A 26,154-nucleotide genomic window follows, 5' to 3' on the forward strand; every position below is an offset into this window, starting at 1 on the left:
TCCTTCTACCTCGATTTTCAATACATAGTTTTATCCCCTCAGGTAGACATTGCTTTGTTTTGTTTTTTTGTCGAGTCAAAACAGTTGGGAATCACTGCTCTATTACATCATAAAGAAATAGAAAATCTCTAAAATAAACTCTTTAAAATGTGTGAAAGGCATCCGGTGGTGCAGCAGCAGACACTCACTCTCTGAGAGTTTTCACCACCGTCGACCTCGCCGGGCCACGCAGGGAGTCCATGATGAGGATACAAGGCCTGAAGCAGAGAAAAAGAAAAGAGCAGATCTCTAGTCAACATTTTCACCCTGTTGTCACTCTGCTCTGCCTTGTGTTTGTTCCAGCGGAGCGGCGCCGCCACCTGGAGGTGAAACGCCAGACGTGCATCAACTCACTGTTTGCAGAGGTGGAGTTTGGAGGCCAAACCGGAGGCGTCATATAGGACAGGGTCTTCAGCCAGAGTCCCGTCCTCACTGCACTCATCCTGGAGACGCAGACAACAACATGAAACTGATAAGTAACTAAAAGGACTTCATCCAGAGCTTCAAATGAGACGGTACATGTAAGAAGCAAAGAGAGGCAGCGAGTACCTGACAGGAGCTTTGGTCATCAGAGAAGGTGAAGGTGTCGTCGTCTCCTTTTGTTGAACCGTAACAAACACTGATTCTCTGCAACTCACCTAAAAACAAAACAACATTCATCTGTTACATTAATCTGCTTTTTATCAGCATGTCTAAGACTTTTAAATGTGATGTTATTCAGACGTTAAAGTTGCTTCTTGGATTCGGATTTAAGAACAAATTCAGACTCAGAGGGAGCAAAAGACTGCAGGAATTCAGAGTTTGTGCAGATGAACGTAAACTATTCTTCCAGGCATCGATTCATATCCATTTGTTTCACCACAGCGTGACAGTCAGCTTGCAGAGAGTTGCTTGAATCAAATAATCTATGACAGGAAGTGTTCTGAAAGCTATTCTTCGGTGGTGCATTTATGGAAACTCTAAAGATCGGAAGTTTGAGGTTTGCTTTTCATAGAAAATATTACTCTATTAAATCTGGCAAATGTTCAGCAAAAAACAGTTTTTAAACAATTTAAAAAATAATAAATAAATAAATAAAATACAATTGAAAAGAATACAAAATTATAATTATTAATTTATTATAAAATAAAAATACATATAAGTACAATAATTGTATAGTCACTAAAAAATAAAAACGTATTTAAAATAATAATAATAATAAAAAGAATAAATAATTATAAAATAAAATAAATAACAATAATAATAATAATAATACTACAATTAAAAAAAAAAAATTAAATAAATAAAACATTTTTTTTTTTAAAAAGACTCGCGACTCATTGATGGGAACGAACGTAAACTATTCTTCCAGGCATCGATTCATATCCATTTGTTTCACCACAGCATGACAGGCAGCTTGCAGAGAGTTGCTTGAATCAAATAATCTATGACAGGAAGTGTTCTGAAAGCTATTCTTCTGTGGTGCATTTATGGAAACTCTAAAGATCGAAGGTTTGAGGTATCAGAGAAAATATTACTCTATTAAATCTTACAAATCTTCAGTAAAGAACAGTTTTTAAACTATTTAAAATACATGACCACATGGTGAAATCTAAATATACAAAAGTAAATGGACTAAATGTTTATTGTTTAGGACTGGGCAATACGGGGAAATTCAAATATCACCATGTTTTTGACCAAATACCTCGATATAGATATTGTAGGCTTATATTCCTGGAACGTTTGATACTCGATGCTACGGACACTCGATGCTACGGACACTCGGCCTGTTAAAAACAGCACTGAGTTTCTCCTCCCAGCACTAAACTGTGCCGGTTAAAAGACTCACTTGTGTATTGTTGCTCTGCGTCAGCCGGGCCGTTGCCGGACGCCGCGGTGGCATTGGAAGGCTCTGGTCCCCCCTCCGTGAAGGCTGCGTTCTCCTTGGCGGGGTCGCCGTTGGTCTGACCTTCTGCGGACGCCTCGGGGACGCCGGGGGACGGGTTCTCCGAGGAGCTGTCCAGCCCGTCTCTGTCTGGGGACAGAGGACGACAGTGGTCCGGGATGTTCTCTTCTGACGGGGGATCTGCAGCCGAGGCGGAGGCTGGAAGCGCGTTCTGGTAGAGCGGGTTCTGCTCGTAGACCGGACCCTTGAGACCCGGGAAGCAGATGACTGCCAGGTACCAGTGAGCTCTGAAAACACAAGTTATTGATTTATTTAGTTATTAAACCTTTAATTAGCCACCGAGGTCTCATTTTAGATGGTGCCCGGGTTATATATCATTAATATTACATTTTATGATCACAAAACATAAATAAATAAAATAAAAAGAATGAAATAATTATAATTATTAGTTAATAATAATAATAATAATAAAAATGTAAACGGGTTGAATGGTCAAATTAAGCGCACGGCCTGTTTAGACTTCCTGCGTAGATTACGAGTGGATGTTGCCTTCATACAGGAATCTCATTTAAGAACGGCAGATGTTCGTCGTTTTTCGAATAAACACTACTATGTGGCTGCATCTGCATCGGTAGATACCAAAACCAGGGGCTCATTAGTAGTACTGAAACGTAATCTCTCAATTAATATAATAGGACAATTTGGTAGTGAGGACGGTAGGATCTCTTATATCAAGACTAGTGTATCTGGGCGTAAATTCGCTTTTATTTCTGTTTACGCTCCATCCCAATATGAACCAGAGTTTTTTCCAAATTTAACAGCAACCTTACTACATCTTCAGGATTTCTCACTTGTTATTGGTGCAGACATGAATTCTTTTCTAAATTTCACATTGGATAAATCTGCTCAGCGTATCACGTCCACCCAGTTACATACATCTAAAGATTTTCAGAACTTCATATCAGCACTTAATCTAACAGATTTATATCGAACGATCAATCCTACATCTAAACAATATACTTTTTACTCAGCAAGACATCAAAGTTTCTCTAGAATAGATTATATACTAGCTTCACCTGCATCTTTCTCTGAAATACATAGTGTTGTAATCAAGCCCTGCTCTCTATCAGATCACAGTATTGTCTCAGCGCAGTTCACACTCCAGGGCACGCCTCCCAGGGCATCACGATGGCGTTTTAATGTCTCGCTTCTCAAAAATGAAGAATTTTGTGTCTCTCTTAGGGAAAAACTAAATACCTTTATAGGTTTTAATGTTGGCTCAGTAGACGACCCGAGATTCTTATGGGATGCCATAAAGGGCTGTATTAGGGACTCCTCAATTGCATTCTCCTCTCACCTTCATAAAAGTAAACTTAGCAAGATAGCTGAACTGGAGAATCTTCTCGCTCAGCTTGAGGCTCAACAACAAGTTACACATTCAGAGGTGTTACAGGGGAGTATAGTGGTGACAAGAGCTGAACTCAACTCTTTGTTGAGACGTAGAGCAGAGTTTTTGATGCACAGGACCAGAAGAACATACTATTTTAATGGAGCCAGACCGAGCCATCTTTTAGCTTTAAGATTGAAAAAACATGAAAAATATTCAATTATTACGGCCATAAAAACACCTCACCGTACTTTGATTGACCCTCGGGATATCAACACTGAATTTAAGAACTTTTATTCCACCCTTTATAAATCTGAAATCTCACTTGATACAAGTACATGTACAGGTTTTTTTCAAGGACTTAATCTGCCTTCTGTATCTGACAATGACAATGAAGTGCTCAATACCCCCATTTCCCTAGAAGAGGTAAGGATGGCTTTGAGTAATATGAAGAAAGGCAAATCCCCAGGTTTGGACGGAATTCCACCGGAACTATATCTTACTTTTTGGGATAAACTAGGCCCACTGCTATTGGATATGATTAATACAGCAATTGACAAGGGTAAATTTAACATAAGTGCCAACACAGCCATAATCACAGTGCTTCCCAAACCAAATAAAGATTTGACTCAATGCGGTAACTTCAGACCCCTCTCCCTTCTGAATGGAGATATTAAATTATATGCTAAAGTACTTGCAACCCGATTAGAGGTACATCTTACGAAACTGATACACAATGACCAAACTGGTTTTATTAAAACTCGTCATGCATCTGATAATGTACGTCGTCTGTTGCACATTATCCATGCAACGGGTAGTATTGACTCTCCCTGTTCGGTCCTATCGTTGGATGCTGAGAAAGCGTTTGATAGGCTAGAATGGGACTATCTTTGGGCTACTTTAGATAAATTTGGACTAGGTACACAATTCATTAACATGATCAAAGTTTTATATACAAATCCTTCGGCAATGGTCATCACTGGCAATACTTGCTCCGCTCAGTTTCCAATTTCTAGGGGAACTCGCCAGGGCTGCCCCCTTTCGCCGCTACTATTCGCTCTGTCCCTTGAACCCTTGGCGCATAAAATCAGACAACATCCATTAGTACATCCCATCACTTTTTGTAACACCGATCACCGGATATCATTGTATGCTGATGATATCCTTCTTTATTTAGGTAACACAGGTCCTTCTTTACCACATTTGCTTTCTACTTTCGACTCGTTCAGCTTGCTATCAGGATATAAAATCAATTGGACAAAATCAGCATTGATGCATTTAAATTCAGTTATTTCTCAAACTCCCATGCCCTCCGATATACCAATAGTTAAGTGTTTCAGATATCTTGGTGTTGATATTTTCCCCTCTATATCAGCCATTGCACTACGAAACTTTCAAAATATATACAATTGCTTAGAGAAGGATTTCGAACGCTGGGCAAATCTCCCAAATTCACTCCAAGCCCGAATAGCAATAGTTAAAATGGATGTACTCCCTCGTGTTAATTTTTATTCTTCTATGATACCTCTTGCTCCTCCTATTGGGTTTTGGGAAAAACTTCATACGTCAATCTCCAAATTCATATGGAAAGGAAAGAGGCCTCGTTTAAAATTCACAACCCTCCAACGAGACAGGACACAGGGAGGGCTGGGTCTACCAAACTTTAAGGTGTACTTCTGGTCCTTTGTGTTACGTCCTCTCTCTACATGGCTCAACCCAAGTTCTTCAGCCTCTTGGAGACCAATTGAGGAAAATTTATCGTCGCCTCATAGACTACAAGACCTAGTGTATTCCAACATACCATTGAAAAAAGCCAAATTACGTTTAGGCCCTATAATTTCATTTCTACTTGTAACCTACCGTACTGTAATGAAGCAGACGCATGCAGGTCTTAAATGGCACAATCATTCACCAATTTTCAATAATTTCTCCCTTCTTTCCGGCAACATACCTTTCTCATTTCCACAATGGAAGATCAGGGGAGTAAATATATTAAAGGACCTGTATGGTGATAGTGGCTTACGAGCCTTTAACGATTTACGCGCTGAATATGATCTCCCGGGCTCATCGTTTTTTTTCTACTTGCAGTTGAGGTCAGCCATGCGGACATATGGTGTACCATGGGGATTAACGCTCCTTACACACCCTCTTCATAAAATATTGGCTTCAGTGGGATTAACACGAGGAATGGTCTCTAAACTTTACACATTTATTTCTGTACCATGTAAACATTTACCAGTAGAAACTGCATGGCGTAGGGACTTAACCGATATAAATGACGAAGAGGTTTCCTGGGACACGGTGTGGAAAAATTTGTGTGGTACATCTAAAAATCCAGATCATCAATACACTATAAATTTGCCCACAGGATGTACCTCACCCCTAGAAAGCGTCACTCTATGAAGATCATTACATCTCCCAACTGCGATCTATGTCCATCTGGTGCTCTGGGTTCATTCTTGCATATGTACTGGAAATGCCACGCTGTGTCTCAATTCTGGAAGCAAATATCTCTCACCTTAAGCGACATTCTTGAAGTTAGGATTCCACTCTCACCTATTTTATTTTTATTAACTGATGACTCCTCTTTAAATCTGTCTTTGCAACAGAAACGTATTTTATGGGCTGGTCTCACTGCAGCCAAGAAAATGCTGGCCTTAAGATGGCAACCACCGCACTCCCTGACTAGACAACAGTGGACTAACTCGATGTTAGAAATTATCTTGATGGAGGGGTCCGTGGCCCGAATGCACGGGGCCAGCGGTAAGACCCTCAGAGCGTGGGATGCAGCTTACAATCTAGTTAAAGATAAAAACATAGCGTGATCGACAGTAACTTTGACTTTTTTTTTTTTTTTTTTTTGTTTTGGGGGAAAGAGATCAGGGGTGGGGGGGTATTTAGGGGTCGCCTTGGGAAGGGAGGGGGGACATAGGGTTGTGCATTAGACCTGGAATGAGGGCTTTGTATATGTACCTGTGTATGGGGGGAGGGGGATGTATAAAAGGGATAAAATGAATGATATGTAACATCTTTCTCTATACCTTTTCAATAAAAAAGAATTGATCACAAAAAAAAAAATAATAATAATAAAAAGAACAAACAAAAAATCATAAATAATAAAATAAAAAGAATAAATGAATCATGAAAAATAAATAATTATAAAATATAAATTATTAATAATAATGATAACATAAAAATAATAAAAATACCATGTTAAAAAATAAATAATAAATAAAATAAAAAAATTAAATAAAATACAATTTAAAAGATTAAAAAATAACGATGGTACCCTGGTTACATATCATACATACAATAATTTTATAATCACTAAAAAATAATTAAAAAAAGAAATAATAATAATAATAATATTAATAATAATAAAAATAATAATCTCAATAATAAAATAATAAATAAATAATAATACAAAATAATTCTAAATAATAAATAAATAAATAATAAATAATACCATTTAAAAAAAAGAATAAAAAAATAAAGAAATGTCAAAAAAGACTCACGACTCGTTGATGGGAACAAAAATGAAGTCCTTCTGGAAGAGATCCACATGCCGAGTCCACGTCTTAACCCTGTTGTGCTTCCTTTTCTGGATTCTGGAAAAATCAAAACCAAAAGTTTTTAAAAGCTTTTAGCAGCGAAAACAAACAAAGTGATGTTAAAAGACGATCTGGTGATGCTGTCGGCTGTCGGATGGAGACTCACGGCAGGTTTGTCGTGTCGGGAGCGTTCCTCCGCTCTCTCTGGTTTAGTCTCTTGTAAAAGAAGGAGCTGAACACGTGGATTCTTTGTGCATCTTCTTTTTTCAATTTCTCTAAAACTAAATATCTAATATAGAAAGACAAAGGAGGGGTGAAAATTAAAGCTGTCACACAGTAAATAAACACTGATATGTTTTAATTTGACTGTGTGGAAGGTTTTGTTTTTTTACCCAAATACTTACTTTAAATAAAAGTCTATGATAACGTCGTTTAGGAACTCTCCATCATTAAGGCAGTGGAGGTCTTCATTAGTGACTGACATGCCACCTTTGGCTGGAGGAGGAGGGTACACCATTAATCTGGAAGACAAACACCAGCAGCACGGTTACACTGGGAGCGTTACATCAGCAGCATTACCGCTAATGTCCACCGGATGTCGCTCTATGATTGTACAGTAACCATACATCCATATAACATATCAACAGCAAAATAGAGTCACTCACTTGACGATTGGTCCGGAGAAGGTGGGCTGGAGGTCGGTCATGTCATCGTCTTCATCTTCAAAGTAGGCGCTGGTGTGTTGGCGGGTGGCCATCCGCGTGCGTACGGGCATGGTGACGGAGCTCACCGGGCTGACCTGAGTGACCTTGGTGACTGGAGAGCCTTGGGTGACTTTGTGAGGGCTTTGTATCGGCTTCTCCTGCAGAGAGAAAATAAAAACTGATATAACACATAACACTAGTCGCTGTAGGAACTAGCTGATTCATATTTGATTGTAAATATTCCAAAGATTGATTTTTAAAGAAAGCCCATTAAACGTCCCTTTTACACTTTATGGAACTTATATTATGATTATTGCCAAGTTTTTTTTTAATATTACAACAATTTTTGTTTTATACCTGACCTATAAATATTACCCCATTTATTGTTGAAAAACTAAAAATGCAAAGCAAACTCTGGGTTTGTGATTCTGGGCTACAAAAATAAATAAATGAATAACTGCAGGCAAAATATATAGGGGGGAAAATGTAAAGGGCAAATCATGCTGAAATTAAAAAATTTAAAAATAAATAATTACATAAATAAATGCATGCAATATAATAATGAATAAATACATTTAAAAATACATTTAAAATCAATAAAAAAATAATGCAAAAGCAGATAAATGACTACAGGTGAAATAAATAGAGGGGAAAATGCAAAGGGAAAATCATACAGAAACAAATAAATAAATGTATGCAATTTAATAATGAATAAATACATTTAAAAATGCATTCAAAATAAATAAAAAATAAATGCAATAATACATAAATACATTTTAAAGTTAATAAAAATAAATAAATAAAAGGGGAAATTAAATAGAATAGATAAATAGGGAAATTAATACAAAGGTAAATAAATAAAGAAGCAAATTAAAAAATAAATAGAAATTTATGTCATATTCTATCAATTAATGAATGCCTACATTTATTTTTAATATTATTTTTTGTACATGTAATGGCATATTTTTTTATTTTTTTTTGGCAGGTTCTGTCCTCCATAGGTTTTTTGGACTATTTGTAAATAAAACAAGACACCATGAGAATAAACGATAGTTGACAAATAACAGTTAGATTAATCGATGATGAAAACGATCATTAGTTTTAGTCCTACTGATCCGTATCGCTCAGCGTTCCCACTCACCTTCTCCTCCTTCTGTTTCAAGGCCTTGTTGTAGTTTACCAGTCGGCAGTTGGCCTCCTCGAAGGGCAGCTTGGCGGGGAAGTTGCTGAGGTTGTTGGTCCTGCCGATCTCGCCCAGGATGTCCTCCAGGATCGCCTGCTCCTTCATCACCAGGCCGTTCTCGAAGATCAGAACGATGTACTTCTCATCCGACTCTGACGGAACAGAAAAACACACTTGTTTTAAGACACATTTGATTGTGTTGTGTTAAAGGGGACATACTGCGCTTATTTTCAGGTTCATACTTGTATTTTGGGTTTCTACTAGAACATGTTTACGAGGGCCGGGACGATACTACTATCTCCTGATTGGATACTATCGCGGTACTTGGTTGCCGATCCGATATGTACTGCATATACCGCATTTGTGTAGTATTGTACTTACTGTCCTCGGAACAGTCGTACCAATGGGCTCCGTCCTCCTCGGACATGTTGAGCTGCGTGCGCAGGCGGACGCACTCCGCCGGAGTCGTCTGGAAGAACAAGACCGGAAGCTTCCGGACGCTGCACCACTCGCAGCTGATCAGCTCCGACGCCCGAAGACAAATATTCTCTACGGTGTTGGGCTCCGGGCCTGACGACAAACATACACAACAAGATTAAAAACAACAGAAAAAGTCATATTGGCGACTAATTGTCAACTATTAAATTAATCACCAACTATTTTGATAATCAATTCAAATCAAAATTCTCTGATTGCAGCTTTTTAAATGTGAATATTTTCAGTTTTCTTTTTTTTTTTTAGGCGATTTTTTGTCATTTTATTTTGCTAATTTAATGGTCTGCCTTTGACCAAATCAGAGTTGGTGATTGTTGGTTGGAAAGACTAATCAAGACGGTTTTGTTGTGTTTTATTGTGTTTCTGCTGAGACGCACTGACTATGGAGAAGTACCTCATACAACTACACTTAAAACAATCCAATCTATCCCTTTAAGCTTCCACATGAATAAATAACAGGTTTAAAATGTCATGGTTAGGAGTCATATGCTGCTGCTTCCAGTGGATCAGATTTCTCGCTGGTGTTTTTGCACATTTTAGAGACATAAAGCTGCCAGAGGTGTGACTGAACTAATCTCTGCTGACCAGCACCGACAGTAAACTCCACTGCTGCATCTTCCTGAAGCAGCAGACGGTGGCGGTGGCGGTGGCGGCGTTGACCGTGGTGCCGTCACACTCCACTGATGTCTGATCCAACAGTTTTTGTGCACACAGTGTTTTATTTGCTGAATTCATTACTGCTGGTTCACTCGTACCTTCAGTTTCCAGCTGGATCTGGTCGATGGAAAACTGAAAAGACAGAGAACAAAGAATGTAATTTATCATTTCCATTTTTCTTTTTCAGAAGTCCAGTCGAATCGCTCGACTGGACTTTGAAGATTTTGGTCGGTATTCTGTCTTCTTCTGGATACATAACTGCACCATGAGCTCTTTCCAGAAGTTATTTTCCTCTTTAATATAACACGGTTTTAACCCCACTGTATTTACACTTCTGTAAATTCTCAAATAATATCCATATTTATTATTATTTAAATATTTATATACCTCAATTTAAGACATATCCAAAGATTAAAAACACAACATATAAGCCTGTATTTTAAGTCATTTTAGTAGGGCTTTCAACGCGATAACAGATTAACGCAAATTTGTTTTAACGCCACTAATTTCTTTAATACATTAACATAATGGATCAAACCTAGAGTGAAGATACTGGTATCATATGAAACTAGAAAACCTAAAGAATCCATCGGTACCAACCATGTCATACTAGCTTGTCATGAAGGAGGATAAATAACGCTCCAAACTTACGCTAAACTTTAGTGAGGGAAAAAAACTGTCATGGTAATTTTCAACGGGGTCCCTTGACCTCTGACCTCCAGATGTGTGAATGTAAATGGGTTCTATGGGTACCCACGAGTCTCCCCTTTACAGACATGCCCACTTTATGATCATCACATGCAGTTTGGGGCAAGTCATAGTCAAGTCAGCACACTGACACACTGACAGCTGTTGTTGCCTGTTGGGCTGCAGTTTGCCATGTTATGATGTGAGCATATTGTTTTATGCTAAATGCAGTACCTGTGAGGGTTTCTGGATCAATATCTGTTATTGTTTTGTGTTGTTAACTGATTTACAATAATAAATATATACATACATTTGCATAAAGCAGCATATTTGTCCACTCCCATGTTGATAAGAGTATTAAATACTTGACAAATCTCCCTTTAACGTACATTTAGAACAGATAAAAAATGTGAAATATATCAGCGCGCATACAGTAAACATAACATGTAATTGTGTATCTATACAACTGGATATTTTTGTGGGGTTTTAAAATGACCTGATTCCTTCTCCATAACGTGCCCAGGACTCGGTGCAGGACAGAGTTGGATGTTATCGGTTACATGTTGCTCAAAGTGCTGAATCAAAGTACTCACGACGACGGGCTTCGTCACCATCCTGCGTAGAGTTCCCACCCTGACGCTCCGACACTCCAAGATGATGCTGTCACATTTGTTGGACACGAACTTGGGCTTCTTTGGCCTCGGTGAAAACTGCTCGGGGGGTTGATTCCCAAACTGAAAAAAAAGAATAAAAGAATAAAATGTGAGGACATCAGGGACGGCATGAGGAGCCGTTTGGTTTCACTTCGCTGCACATTCAAGTCTCGTTTACTCAGAGACAGATACGCTGAATGATTCTCCTCCTTTGTGGCTCAGTGGTAACGCATGAATGAGTCAGAGTCTCCATTCAGTGAGCTCATTAAAGATGATTCTCTCAATAAGAGGGAGCATCAAATATATCATCGATTGCCTGGTGCAGGTTCGGCCACTAAAGTCTCACCTGATCTTTCATCCGAGCTCTCCGCGGTATCGTGATCTTCATGTTTACGTCTTCAAAGAATTCGGTGTTCGGCACCTCCTGCTCTCCGGCGCTCTTCACCGCGGCCTCCACTCGGCCTCCGGAGGGCGCCGGCGAGGAGTGGGCGGAGTCCGCGGGTCGAGGCGAGACACTGTCCAGTCTGTTGACACTTCCTGTGCTGGCGTTGTCGGCCTCCTCATCGTCGTCACTGGACAGGACGACTGAGGGAGGGAACATCAGACGTTGTGAGACGGGTGTTTTTATTAATATCTTTCAACTTTTTTTACTCAAAATAACAACTTAGTATCTCAAAATAATCGTTACTTTGAGATACTAAGTCGTTATTTTGAGATACTAAGTCGTTATTTTGAGATATTAAGTCGTTATTTTGAGATATTAAGTCGTTATTTTGAGATACTAAGTCGTTATTTTGAGATATTAAGTCGTTATTTTGAGATACTAAGTCGTTATTTTGAGATATTAAGTCGTTATTTTGAGACACTAAGTCGTTATTTTGAGATATTAAGTCGTTATTTTGAGATACTAAGTCGTTATTTTGAGATATTAAGTCGTTATTTTGAGACACTAAGTCGTTATTTTGAGATACTAAGTCTTTATTTTGAGATACTAAGTCTGGCAGAAGAGAGCATGCTATGTTTATATCTGGTGCAGGTTTGGAGTTCAGGACCTCGTCAGAGAACTTCAAACACACCACAGATCTAAATCTTTCCTTCTTCATCAGTACTTTACTCACTGGGGTCGTTGAGCTTGTGCTGCTGCGCCGCTGCCGCCGCCCTCTTCCCTTTGGGCGGGTTCCTGGCTCCGTAGCAGCTCGACGTCCCGGCTAACAGAGGGGTCCTGCCGTTGCTCAGAGGCAGCAGGGTCCCCCTGGTGCTGGCGATGCGTATGGGCAGGGTCTCCCCGTGGGGCCCCCTCATGGTCATGGTCGTGGCCGGTTTGTAGAAGTGCAGGCTGTTTGGTCCGGGGGAGGGCTGGGACCGGATGGGGGGCCGGGGGGTCGGGGATGACAGCGTGGTCTGCTGACAAGTCATCAGCGGCGCCAGACCGGTTCCACAGTTCTGACACTTGCTGCCGCCCTCGCTGGGCTTGTTGCACTTCATGCACACCGTCTGGTAGACGGTCTGCCGCAGAGGCTGCCAACGGAAAACTCTTGTTAAAGTCGATTAAATGAACTTCTGACATATTATCACCTTATAAATGAGTCATGGTTAACATGTTAACGTGTTTAACTGTGGTAGAAGCTGCAGTAATAAAACTGCCTTCCTGTAATAATGCTTCTCAGTCACACTGTCAGTCTGTTTCTAAAGGTCACCGCTGGCTGATCACAGCACGGCCTGTACCAGAGAACAGCTGAATATGTAGCAGCACTACGGGCTCAGAGTCAGAGGTGCACTGCTGGATGAGAGGTTTACTAACAGGCTGATGAGAGGATGAATGACAGGCTGATGAGAGGATGAATGACAGGTAGAGCTGCTCAAACAGTAGCCTGGTAACAAGTTGCCTGATCCCACACAGGACATCTCATATTTAAGGATTGACATCATCAACTCCAACAACACTGCTTCAGAAACCTTCGACACCATCTCCAGCTCAGACTGAGTGGACGGGACAAGTGTGCAGTTGCTATGATTTCTGGGTAATGTAGTCCTAACCTCTGCTGCTTTGACGGGCGATGGGAAAGTATAGCAGTCCTCCAACGGCTTCCTCTTCTGCTGGATGCGACGCTTTATGTTCAGCGCGTCCTCGTCTGAAAGGTTAAACAATAAAAAAAAACATTTATTAATTGATCTTATCGAATCACTGATTGATTCTGACTTCTAAGAGAATCTTACATTACTTTAAAGAAAGCTCAGAGAGTGCAGACCTCCACCAAGGAGGATCAGATGAGCCTCTAAATACTGGTACTACTATTAATACATAGTCATGTGCCAGACGTGTTTCAGAATTCAAGATCCAATAGATTCCACTTTTTAAAAAATCTCATATTTGCTTTTGTTTCAAACGTTTTTAGTTTAGTTGTATATACCTCTTATTATTTATTTAATTTGTTGTTTTTTGTTGTTTACTTTCTCTATTTATCTGTACTTATTTCTATCTTTGAGCTGAATTTCTTTATCTTATCTTAAAGGTCGACTCCACCTGAGTTCTTCAAATGGAAACGCCCACTCAGCCGTAGCATATCCTAGCCCTGATCCATCCAAACTCCATTCAGAAAACAAGCATTTTAAAAGTTGTTTGCTCGTCATCTTGCAGACAGACCTGACAAAGCATGAATTCAGACCTTTTTTTCAAATCAACATCATTATGTAGTTATTTCGACATCCTTTTGATCCGTTTATTGCAATTAAATCACACAAAATCTGCTTAGTTTGGGTTGAAAATAGCCAACATGCGACTTTTACTTTGAGCACAACACAAGGACACTCTTTGTTTAAATCTTCCCCCAAAAAAGGTGGATGACAAAACCTATTTTGGGAACAGTTTCCCTCCAAGGTCACCGTTATTTGCCAAAAACGCCCAATTATTTCCGTATTCGGACAGCGAGCCTTTCTTAGCCAGGCGAGCGTTTCATAAGCTCTCCTCCCTCGAACCGGGAGCTTTGAGGATTAAATGAGGGAGGTCTGAGATCTCCTCCTCTGCAGGGAGAGGTCCAGCACAGACCTGCAGCCCTGCACACATCATCACATGCACTACCTGCTCTCACACACACTAATACAGAGATACTGATCAGTGCAGACACACACTTCTCTCACAACACACACACCAAAGCCACATACAAGCAAACCACACACACCACATCCATGCGCACACACACACACCACACACACACACACACACACACACACACACACACACACACACACACACACACACACACACACACACACACACACACACACACACACACACACACACACACACACACACACACACACACACACACACACACACACACACACACACACACACACACACACGATTCAGTCTTTTCCTCCCAGCAAAAGGAACACAGTGTGCCCAATTCAACAGCAGCTATCAGCCTGTAAATCACCCTCATCTCTTCAAAAACAGCTTGATAAAGATCCTGCGTGATGCGTATGGTGAGCAGTGAGAACTCTACCTGCGATCTCTGGACAGGTGAGGACGATGCTGTCCACTTCTACAGCCTGCTGTGTGGTGGAGAAGTCACTTCTGCAGCAGAGAGAAGAAAGAAGACAACGTGGTCAGTGAAATAACCGCTGCATAAAACATGTTTTACATCTAACAGCAGCTACACTAGGGGGAGGGGGGGGTAGGTTTGTGCCACGCTGACAGGTGATGCTAAAAGTGTAACTTCAAGGAGATATTGTATATTTGTGACATCACAAATGGACAGAAATCCTAACGGCTTGTTTCAAACACACAATTTCTGAATACGGGCTGTGTGTATTCCTCCGTATATTGAGCGTTTTGATAGTTTAACGGTATTTATAAAGCACTTAAACCTGCTTTATATTATAAAAGACATGAAAATCTCACTTTTTACAATACGGGACCTCTAAAACCATTGTGATGTCTGACCCTAGAGCGGCAAGGGAGGCGGCTCCGAATCCGAAATTTCCCCTAGGGGCCCCAACTGGGTACAGTTTGTATTCTGGGGACATAAAGAGAGCGTGAAATGAGATCCAGTCGGAGTGATCAAAGTCTTACCTTTCCTTCAAATCAAGGCCGCTTGAAGATAAAAATCAAAAGAGAGAAACGTCTCACTGATGCAGTAATTCATTTTTACAGCCTACACTTCAATTAAAGTGATTTTATTCTTATCTATCAGGAGGATGAATGTAATGAGGCAGAGTACATTTTATTTCTTTTAAGATGATACACTCTGTCTCACTCGTTTAACTTCTTGAAGAACTGCCCGACGAAAGGCAAACACTGTGACTGAGGATGTACAAGCTAAAGATTACATTTCATTTCCCTTTTTCCAGAGAGAACCCAGTATTCTGTCCTCTAAACCAGAGGTTTTTAAACTGAGGAAGCCTCCCTAAGGGGGTCACGGAGGGAGAGACGAGACGGTAAAGATACTGTGTGAAGTTAAAGAAACAGGTGCAGTCCAGAAGTCCAGAAGAAGGCGGTAATGCAACACTTATGGATGCTAACCGCCATAAAACTCGACAGAAGATGAGTTAAGACCAGATGTACGTGTACACGGCAGACAACGTCTCTTTTAATTTTCAGGAACATGGCGGGCGAGGAGCTGTTCTTTTTCTGGTGCTAAGGTTCTTGTAATGTATTTATTTTTTATCAATATTTTTCTTGTATTTTGGATTTTTTTTCACATATTTGTCAGACATTTTTCAGATTTTTTGCAAAATCTTTCCTCTATTTTACTGATACTGATCGTATTTTTACAGACATTTTTTGCAATTTTTCCTCCCAATTTTACTGATAATGTTTGTATATTTTTCTGATATTTTTTCTGATATTTTTCTGATAATTATCTGATATTTTTCACATATTTGTCAGACATTTCTTTGCAATTTTTCCCCCCTATATTACTGATAATGTTTGTATATTTTTAGGATATTTTTCATATATTTTTCACATATTTTTAAGACTTTTTTTCACATATTATTCCCCTATTTTACTGATAATTTTCATATATTTTTTGGAAAATTTTCACATACTTTTCTGATATTTATTTGACATTTTTCACATATTTTTGGGACATTTTTCACATATTTATTTATTGTTAGTTATCAAATTACCTGCAAAAGCATTGGTGTAAATGAAAACCGTTCAAAAGTCACAGATTCAAACACGTCATCAGCGAAGTCTTGTGATTGGTTCGCTCGCTCCACGTGAAAGCGTCTTCTCTGAGACGGACGTAACCCTTTACGGATTCGTCCCTACAGTTTTACTGCTTTCATTCACAACATTTTTCCCTGCTCACATTCACCCATGACCCCATGCAGGGATCGTGTGTGAAAGGGACTTTACACTTTGCGAGGATATTATTATCTCTGTCCATTATGAATAAATCCAATAAATATCGAAGTAATCCAGTGATAGAAGAAAAACAGACGAGCCGCAGGACAGGGTGAACTCGCTCCGGCTCACCTTTGGACTGGTTTCCTTATTGCAGAGGGCATCTGTGCGTGCTGAAAGTGTCGCCCTTGTAAAACGATTCCCTGTGAAGGCGCCGGACTGATGATGAAATAGTTGGTTCTGTTGGGGATGGGGGAGGACGTTGCTACTGTGAGAGGGACCTCGCTGCAGAGAGAGAGAGGAGAGGACAACATTACTGATGTAAACAAACACCTGTTTACAGCACATCATTATAAGAACACTTCACAGGTGAGTTGAACATTATCTAATCAGATTTATTATGTTTAAATGATCTCAAAGGGTATCTATTTCCTTCATTTTATTTAATTTTTAAATCAAGTCTAGTTACCATTTCATCATTTTTATTCTATTTATTATTTATCCATTCATTTTCAATTTATTTATAATTAATAATTTATTTATTTTAATATTGTTTTGATGATATATATCGTCATATTGCCCAGGTCCAATATAAAGTTATTCATGTATTTATTTATTTGTCTGTTTCCAGAGATATTCCCATCATTGGTTTCACATGAAATTATGTAATAAACAAACAAAAGACAATTAAAATGGCAAAATTGCACATTTTTGTAAAAGATTAATGAGATTTAACATCCATATATTTTTTTAATCTATATCTAATAGTAGAGAAAAACATGATTCTTCTCAAAAATATAAATTTGTGAATTAACTTTTTCCATATTTCTGACTTGTTTTAAATCCCCACGGTGTTTTAAATCCAGACTTTTAGAGCGGTGAAGCACAACAGCAGACTTTATATTATAAATAGAAACATAGCGTATGCTTGCATACTGTACCTGAGCCTTTTGGGCGCCAGCTTGCTCAGCGGCCTCATGTGATTATTTGGCCGGTTCTCGTACGTTCTCAGAGGATCGGAGGAAGTGAAGTGCCTACGAGTGGGAGACTGAGGAGACCACACACACATTGATAAGACGGATCATCAGTTAGAGGAAACAACGTCTACAGACACGCTAATGCTAATCTGTTGAATACATGGTAAATAAACAGACAAACTCGATAATCTTAAACCCTTATCACTTTCATAAATATACACATTTAAAAACCAAGTACATATTTATTTATTACCAATTTATCATTGGAAACTTTATGATTCTAATATGTTTATTTGTTGAATTTCAGCTGGCCTGCTGTGCACTGATTAAAAGACTATTAATTCACAGTGTACCAACTGAGCAATGTCCTTGCTTTACCTAGACTTTGTGCTAAATGACACAGTTCTCTCGAGGACATTATCAAGAATGTAGCAATAAAATAAAGCACAGTATGTTTAGTATGAAACATGTTGTATGTTACAGCATGTTTACTATGAAACATGTTGTATGTTACAGTATGTTTAGTATGAAACATGTTGTATGTTACAGCATGTTTACTATGAAACATGTTGTATGTTACAGTATGTTTAGTATGAAACATGTTGTATGTTACAGCATGTTTACTATGAAACATGTTGTATGTTACAGTATGTTTAGTATGAAACATGTTGTATGTTACAGCATGTTTACTATGAAACATGTTGTATGTTACAGTATGTTTAGTATGAAACATGTTGTATGTTACAGCATGTTTAGTATGAAACATGTTGTATGTTACAGTATGTTTAGTATGAAACATGTTGTATGTTACAGTATGTTTAGTATGAAACATGTTGTATGTTACAGCATGTTTACTATGAAACATGTTGTATGTTACAGTATGTTTAGTATGAAACATGTTGTATGTTACAGCATGTTTACTATGAAACATGTTGTATGTTACAGTATGTTTAGTATGAAACATGTTGTATGTTACAGCATGTTTACTATGAAACATGTTGTATGTTACAGTATGTTTAGTATGAAACATGTTGTATGTTACAGCATGTTTAGTATGAAACATGTTGTATGTTACAGTATGTTTAGTATGAAACATGTTGTATGTTACAGTATGTTTAGTATGAAACATGTTGTATGTTACAGCATGTTTACTATGAAACATGTTGTATGTTACAGTATGTTTAGTATGAAACATGTTGTATGTTACAGCATGTTTACTATGAAACATGTTGTATGTTACAGTATGTTTAGTATGAAACATGTTGTATGTTACAGTATGTTTAGTATGAAACATGTTGTATGTTACAGTATGTTTAGTATGAAACATGTTGTATGTTACAGTATGTTTAGTATGAAACATGTTGTATGTTACAGTATGTTTAGTATGAAACATGTTGTATGTTACAGTATGTTTAGTATGAAACATGTTGTATGTTACAGCATGTTTACTATGAAACATGTTGTATGTTACAGTATGTTAGTATGTTAGCATTAGTCTTGAATATGACTGAGGTTGACAGGCTTTAGTTTTAGAGAAATCCTGTCATGAACTGAAGTGTGGGTCAAGTGGAAAACTTGACCTCTAGCTGGCTCTAAGTACAAGGTCAAGTGATCAATAAAGTCAACAGGATTCATCCTTCAGAGAGGTGGACTGATATTATCACATGTAAACATGTTATGTTCTGAGCAAAGCATGCAGTGACGTCAGCAAAACATATTCATTAACCATTTCAATTCCCCGGAGTTTCATCTGTTTTTTTAAAACATAAATCAAACGTAGAGTCAGTGATCCTTTACAGAACAATTAGAGGCCAACACCCCTCGCCCTCTCACCACAACAACAACAACAACAACAGCAGCAGCAGCAGCAGCAGCAGCAGCAGCAGCAGCAGCAGCAGCAGCAGCAGCAGCAGCAGCAGCAGCAGCAGCAGATGCCCTCGAGGCCTCCCGTAACACCCCAGTAGTGTTAACTCATAGACTGCCGGGGTCCTCCTGGGCCTCCAGACGCCAGCCAGACTTTGGCGCTGTCTGCAGGGCCGTCCGGAGAGCCCCGCGGCCCCGCTGGGAGTCAACACTACCAGAGCTGACAGTCACAAAATGAGAGGGAGAAGAAGAGAGAGAGAGTTCAGGGAGTTTACCTTTTTCTCCTCGGGGCAGGTCGGCTGCTGCCGGTCCATCTCCTCCATGCTCACCACGCTCACACTGACAGGAAACGGAAACAACACATTATGGTCAGACTCTGGTATGTGTGTGCGCACTCTACTGTTAATGTTAATACATTTATACATATCTCTCTGAGTGTATCAGTGTAGGTATAAAATGACAAAGTGGATTTGTATTTACATCACTGCTGTTGTTTTTAATTCAATAGTTTTAGTACTGAACGTGCCACCAGCTGATATACAGCTTAACATTTGATTATTTTTAAAATGAAAAATAAAGAGTTTGACCGATACATATACTGTGTCTCTTTAGTCTACACTCTTATTAGAAACATCTCGGTATAAAGTTGAATCAACACCTTTCTAAAATAGTTGAATAAAAGTAGGATTTATTATTGTATTTGACTGCATTAGTTTTAGGAGGAAATAATAAAATCAAACTGGTCAAAACAAACTTTACATCTAACTTCAACTTCATGCAGACTAGTAGATAAAACTCTGTGTTTGACGTGCTGGACATTGTGTCCCATAATACTTTGATGAATTACTGCGAAGTGGATATCTGTGGTTGTTATATTTCATGAAAACATAATAGAATTTCTTCTGACATTAGCTGCAGGAAATAAATGTCAGCAAAACTGCAGTAGAGAAATGCCAAATATATGTTGGAGGTCATTTAAACGGTATTTACATTAGATAAGTTATCTACAAGCAGAGCATCATGAGAAACTACAACTCAGCTGGCAGCTATTTAAAGGGACTGTATGTACGTTTTTACACGTATAAATGTAGTCTGATTTCTATGTAAAGGAAATTGTTTAGTTTTCACATATTTTAGTTATTTTTTTGGATATTTTTCAGACAATTTTCATATTTTTTTCACATATTTTACTAATTTTTTCAGCCGTTTTTGGGGATATTTTACAAATTTTTCAGACATTTTTCACATATTTTACTAATAATTTTCTGACATTTTTTGGATATTTTGCACATATTTCTGAATGTTTTTTCATGCTTATAGCCTCTTTACAAATAGATGTTTTTTAGTTTAGTTTTCACATATTTTACAGCCACTGGTGTTATTAATAACAGGGATTCTCTGAAAGTTACATATAGTACCTTTAAGTATATTTTGATGCTAATACTTTTGTTCTTTTACTTATTTTGAACGCAGGACTTTGACTTGTAACAGAGTATTTATACACTGTTGTATTGCTATTTTGACTGCAGTAAAAGATCTGAATACTTCTTCTACTACTAATATTTCCTATCAGCCATCATATCAGTCCAACCCGAGCAGATTTACATGCAGGCGGTGTTTTATGCGTCCTAACTGCTGCACTAAAAGGCCGCTGTGTACAGTAGTACATCATCAGAGACGAGACGAGTCTGCTCATCAGCAGAGGTGTCACTGGGCTCGTTCTCCTTTACGTGGAGGGAAAGTGATGCAGTGCAGCGCTGCCGATGGTGGAGGTGGTTGTGATGCTGAATAACGAGGGCTGGAGGAGAGAGAGAAGTGCTTACTCATGACTCCTTTCCTCTTCACTGTCACCAGAGAGAGAAAAGCTCCAGTTGTTGTGCTTGTACCCTCCATCTCGTCTGGCCTCTGATCTATCCAGGGCTTGGGTTGAATAATAAACCAGACTCACATCAGTGACGACACACAGACACACACACACACACACACACACACACACACACACACACACACACACACACACACACACACACACACACACACACACACACACACACACACACACACACACACACACACACACAAAGCGCCATCAGCTGAAATGAAGCCACGTCTCACGGCTGATCATTTCAACTAGATGACATGAAACACTGCTGACAATTAGCAAAATGACAACTTTAGGTTCCTCGTTATTTTCTATAAATATCAAAAATACACTCATGTCACTTCAGTAAATCTTTCTTTTTGCAGACTTAATTAATTAACTGATTCTTTTAGTTGTGGTCAATAAGCATGTACGGTGATATCGGTTAGATAATACCAATATCTCTCTGTAATAATAAAGATTATTATTACAACACCAATTATAGTAGGATTTGTGACATGAGAGTAGGTATAAAAGTACTGCACGTGTAAAATGATGCAGTACTTTTTTTTCATAATTATATCAACTTCAGAGCAACTGGAAATCACATTCAAGTCATTGTCATAATAACAGATTATAGGTGACATTTTCTCCAATAAACACAAACACCATTTCTATTATTTTGGGGTGAGTGCCAATGTAAAGACCTGAGGCCTGTACTACGAAGCAGCAGATCTGGCGTTAGCGAGGTAACTTCAGGGTTAACCCTTCAGGGTTTTCCGTCCTACAACGGTGGTTCACTTCTTAACGGGGTAGATCGCCATGGTAACTGATGCTGAACACCTAACCTGCTCCGGACCAGGTTATGTTCCAGATAAGAGATCAACTCATATAAAAGCCCCGTTCATGTGAACGCAATCATAGCCAGATTGAGAAACCCTGGGTTGATTTACTGAGTTCTTAGCGGGATCTCGTTTGTTCGGGTTAGTTAAGCCAGATAACGAGAAGATACCCTGGGTATGTTGAACTCGCTTCGTAGTACAGACCTCAAGTGTTCACCTCCCATCAGTGTTTATAAGATGTGAAAAAGTGAAAACATCCACCGTGCATCAATGCAAAGTTTGATGGAGCACTGATAAAGATTGATAACTAAGATCAATGGATTAAAATAACCAGAAGTATAAAACATTACATGTCCCTTATAAATTAAAAAGAAAATACCACTAATTTATGAGGGAAATGTCTTTATTCTTTGATTTTTGGGTTGCTGGAAAAAATGTGATAAATAATTCCTGACAATGACTATATATGATATATTTGACTTCAGGACATGAAAATCTGAAATCAAAATGTTTTACTGGATTAATTTAGATATTTTCCAAAGTTAAAGCCCCTAGAAGTGTATGATTTAACTTTTTCCCATGGTCTAGTGTTAAAAATGTTAACAAAAATCGCAATATCGAATCGCAATATTTAACGAATCGGCACTCAAGTATCGTGATAGTACTGAATTAAGAGATAGGTGCATCGTCCCAGCCCTGATATCTAACTAGCTTCTTTGCCATCGTAACACGGCCGGAGGGATATTCTCCACCATTATATATGATTTATATGGATCGGTAACCTCAGTTCGATATCCGATACGTGAATTACGTCATATGATTCGTCCCATCTCTAAAGTACAACTCTTACATAATATGAACACTGTCATTGATGCACAAATCTTTATTAACATCGGCTGGATGTTGTTGAGAAAAGTTACGTTTTTTCCCACGAGGCCCTGGCTTCCTATTTGTGAAGTGAATATCAAAACCAACACAAAGCAGAGGACTCAAATGTGGAAGGGTTTTAAACTAGTGAACCTACACAGTTAACAATATACTTTATTTGGGATTTCTCTGCTTCAACAAAACATCACTTCAGTCCTGCTGATTTAAACCCAATGACCTCTCAAACTTCACCTACATAATCATGTTAATGCATGTTATCCATCTGGCCGCGAGCCCCGCAGGTAAACATCAGTTAAAACCTCCATCTTGTCATTTCAGGCCTTAATAGCTGCGTCTATTTTCTGTCCTACAAACCGAGTACTGAGCGTCTCTTCAGCCCATTTTCCTCCCGGCCTCATACATAACGCTCCTGTCCTCCACGTGCAGCTGCAGACGTTGAAGAGATGGGACTAAAAACAGTCTGAACATGCTGCCTGATTTGAGTGAATTATCCATTTCAGGGGCTTTTTAAATGACAAGAAAAATAATCCTCAAAAGTTCAAAAATCACATATTAGATTATGATCCCAGAGCTCTTCTGCTTCAGTCGGTTCTCGTTCAATCCTCAACGAGCCAAATTAAGCCTGTCCTAATCTCTTCCAGTTCCAGCTAATACACACAGTCAACCCCCAAAGTCTGCAAGATTCATGCCCTCTTCAGCTTCATAAATCACAACATAATGCCCTGATAATGTTAGCGAGGGGACATTTAGATCCCTGCTGAGCTTTAGTACACTCATTTATTCTACAACAGTGGATTTCCTGCAGCTCAAATCCATGATGGAGGATCTCTGCTGACAGCTACAGCTACACAGACACGGTTTATCCAAACAGACTAAAGTGAGAGGCTCTGGTGCAGCTGGAGGAGAACTTTGACTCTCACATGATCTAATCCAAACAGCTTGTTGTCGCTCACAACTGCACTCAACCTCAGAGGAAGTAGAACTCATCTGTATATTAAACAAACATGCAGTTAATCTACCAAAAATACTGGGGCCTGTTTCTAAAGAAATCTTAGTCGACTAAAACCAAAACGACCGATTAGTCGACTGATCGACTAAAGAAACCCAAAACGTCAGATTCCGACTAAAACCAAAACGTCAGATTAGCCGACTAAAACCAAAACGTCAGATTAGCCGACCTATCGACTAAAGAAACCAAAACTTCAGAATAGTTGACTAGTCTAATAAAGAAATATTTATCGATTTAGACCAAAACGACCGATCCGTCGACTAATTGACTAAAGAAATCTAAGTCGACTAAGACCAAAACAATTTGTTAGTCGACTAATCAACTAAAGAAACCAAAATGACCGATTAATCGACTAATTGACTAAAGAAATCTTAATCGACTAAAGAACCCACAACGTCCGATTAGTCGACTAATCCACTTAAGAAATCTTTATCGATTAAGACCAAAACGACCGATTAGTCGACTAATCAACTAAAGAAACCAAAACGACCGATTAGTTGACTAATCAACTAAAGAAACCAAAGCGACCGATTAGTTGACTAATCGACTAAAGAAATCTTAGTCGACTAAGACCAGAACGACCGATTAGTCGACTAATTGACTAAGAGGGCAGCCCTTCCGACTGTACTTGCACTAGGTAATCATGCCACGACGGATGTTATTGTCGTGCATCGCTTTAAATGTTGCTGCTGCTGCAAGGAATTGTGGGATGTTATTATCTCGTTTCCTTTGGTAAAGGATGGTCCAGTGTATCCTCTGCTAAAGGAGATTAAAAAGGAAGCATTGAAGCATCTTTCTTCAGTATTTAGAGGATTAGACCAGCTCTTTATCATGATACTATTCGACCGCAGTCTCTCAATACTTTCTGACTTCCTGTCAGTGGCTCTCAGCTCCAAGCCCATTGGTATACGCAAATCTGTATCGTATTTAGTATCGAGAATCATGGAAACTCACTGGTATTGGTATCGACTACTAGATTTATTACAGATTACTAGATACATTCACTGTTGGTTTTGGTGTTTTTATGGGATTTGTTGACAATAAGAAAAACAGAATATCACCAGATTTATCTTTTAAATGTATATGAGTATAATTCTCACTGCCACTGATCAAGGCAGTAATGCCATATCTAACCGAGTTCTTCTGTGTGTGAACCCCTCACTAAGATGCTTTAATATTATTTATTTTAATGTGTAATTGTGCAGCCTCTAATCTTAACATGTGGACTTTTAGACCCAGTGAAGAGCATCATGAGTGATGACACTAACAGCATGAAACCCACAGTCTGTTTACCATCGGACTGTTAATGATTAGCCAGCTAATATTAGAAACTAACACGTTTGCATGCTAGTTTGGAGACTAGTTTATTTGTTTAGCACAATTTAAGACTATACAACATAACAAAAAATAAATGAATAATACACAGTGCAGGAAGAGGCAAAAAGCCATTAATCCTTAAATATATCAAAAAAGACAAGTGTGTGTGTGTGTTGCATGGAAGTGTATGGTTAGTGTTTGTGAGGAGGATATTGATTTAAATATCTATAAGACTTCTGGGGAATCAGAACCAAACAACATTGTGAGTGGGAAAAAATAAAAAAATAAAAACAGATACATGGACAACATGTAAAGCTTGTTTACACCCAAATTACACCCAATTTTCACCCAGTTTACACCCAATTTAAGTTACACCCAATTAGTCTAGTGTCTCATAATGTTTATTATTAAAATATTTATGTATTTTATAGTGTTTTATAAACGTTAATGAGGCTAACAGACTAGCAGAAGGCAGGAAGGCCTGTCTCCTGTAGCTACATCCAGCTCCCACCAAGGCCTACATAAGGAGGCTGGGAAGCGGGTCTACAAAAAGGGGTCTATAACGCATGCGCAGTGTAACTCAAGTGCAAGCCAGATTCTACTGTGCATGCGCCATAACCCCCGGAGACATACGCGCTGATGACACGTGTCATAACCTCCTTTCTATAGGCCTTGCTCCCAAATTGCAGAGCTAAGCTAACGGTGCTAGATAGCTTAAAAAAAGCCCAAAGATTCGGTTTAAAAGCCACCGAACCGGACCGGACCTGACCGAACCGGACCGCCCGGTGTTCCCCCTCTAAGGC

At 38.9% G+C, this 26,154-nt stretch overlaps 1 protein-coding gene across 5 annotated transcripts in view; it reads right to left on the minus strand.

Annotated features, from left to right (window-relative positions):
- senp6a (SUMO specific peptidase 6a) overlaps nt 1-26,154 on the minus strand; it is a 29,258-nt gene that overhangs the window by 2,726 nt on the left and 378 nt on the right. Inside the window, exons 2-22 of one of the 5 annotated variants that reach the window (XM_074615149.1) lie at nt 21,258-21,354; nt 19,710-19,773; nt 17,536-17,642; nt 16,727-16,879; nt 15,317-15,334; nt 14,748-14,818; nt 13,279-13,373; nt 12,360-12,759; nt 11,588-11,826; nt 11,182-11,322; nt 10,000-10,033; nt 9,131-9,319; nt 8,708-8,901; nt 7,528-7,724; nt 7,267-7,383; nt 7,029-7,151; nt 6,827-6,919; nt 1,868-2,211; nt 589-677; nt 394-482; nt 189-257 (exon numbers count right to left, since the gene is read on the minus strand). In XM_074615149.1, the coding sequence (XP_074471250.1) occupies nt 189-257; nt 394-482; nt 589-677; nt 1,868-2,211; nt 6,827-6,919; nt 7,029-7,151; nt 7,267-7,383; nt 7,528-7,724; nt 8,708-8,901; nt 9,131-9,319; nt 10,000-10,033; nt 11,182-11,322; nt 11,588-11,826; nt 12,360-12,759; nt 13,279-13,373; nt 14,748-14,818; nt 15,317-15,334; nt 16,727-16,879; nt 17,536-17,642; nt 19,710-19,773; nt 21,258-21,354 (2,923 nt within the window). Of the gene's footprint in view, nt 1-188; nt 258-393; nt 483-588; nt 678-1,867; nt 2,212-6,826; nt 6,920-7,028; nt 7,152-7,266; nt 7,384-7,527; nt 7,725-8,707; nt 8,902-9,130; nt 9,320-9,999; nt 10,034-11,181; nt 11,323-11,587; nt 11,827-12,359; nt 12,760-13,278; nt 13,374-14,747; nt 14,819-15,316; nt 15,338-16,726; nt 16,880-17,535; nt 17,643-19,709; nt 19,774-21,257; nt 21,355-26,154 lie in introns of all 5 variants that reach the window. The other 4 variants (XM_074615147.1, XM_074615150.1, XM_074615151.1 and 1 more) reach the window with 4 other exon arrangements.

This window comes from Sebastes fasciatus, chromosome 18, assembly GCF_043250625.1.
Source record: "Sebastes fasciatus isolate fSebFas1 chromosome 18, fSebFas1.pri, whole genome shotgun sequence".
In the NCBI taxonomy this organism is placed as follows: Eukaryota; Metazoa; Chordata; class Actinopteri; order Perciformes; family Sebastidae; genus Sebastes; species Sebastes fasciatus.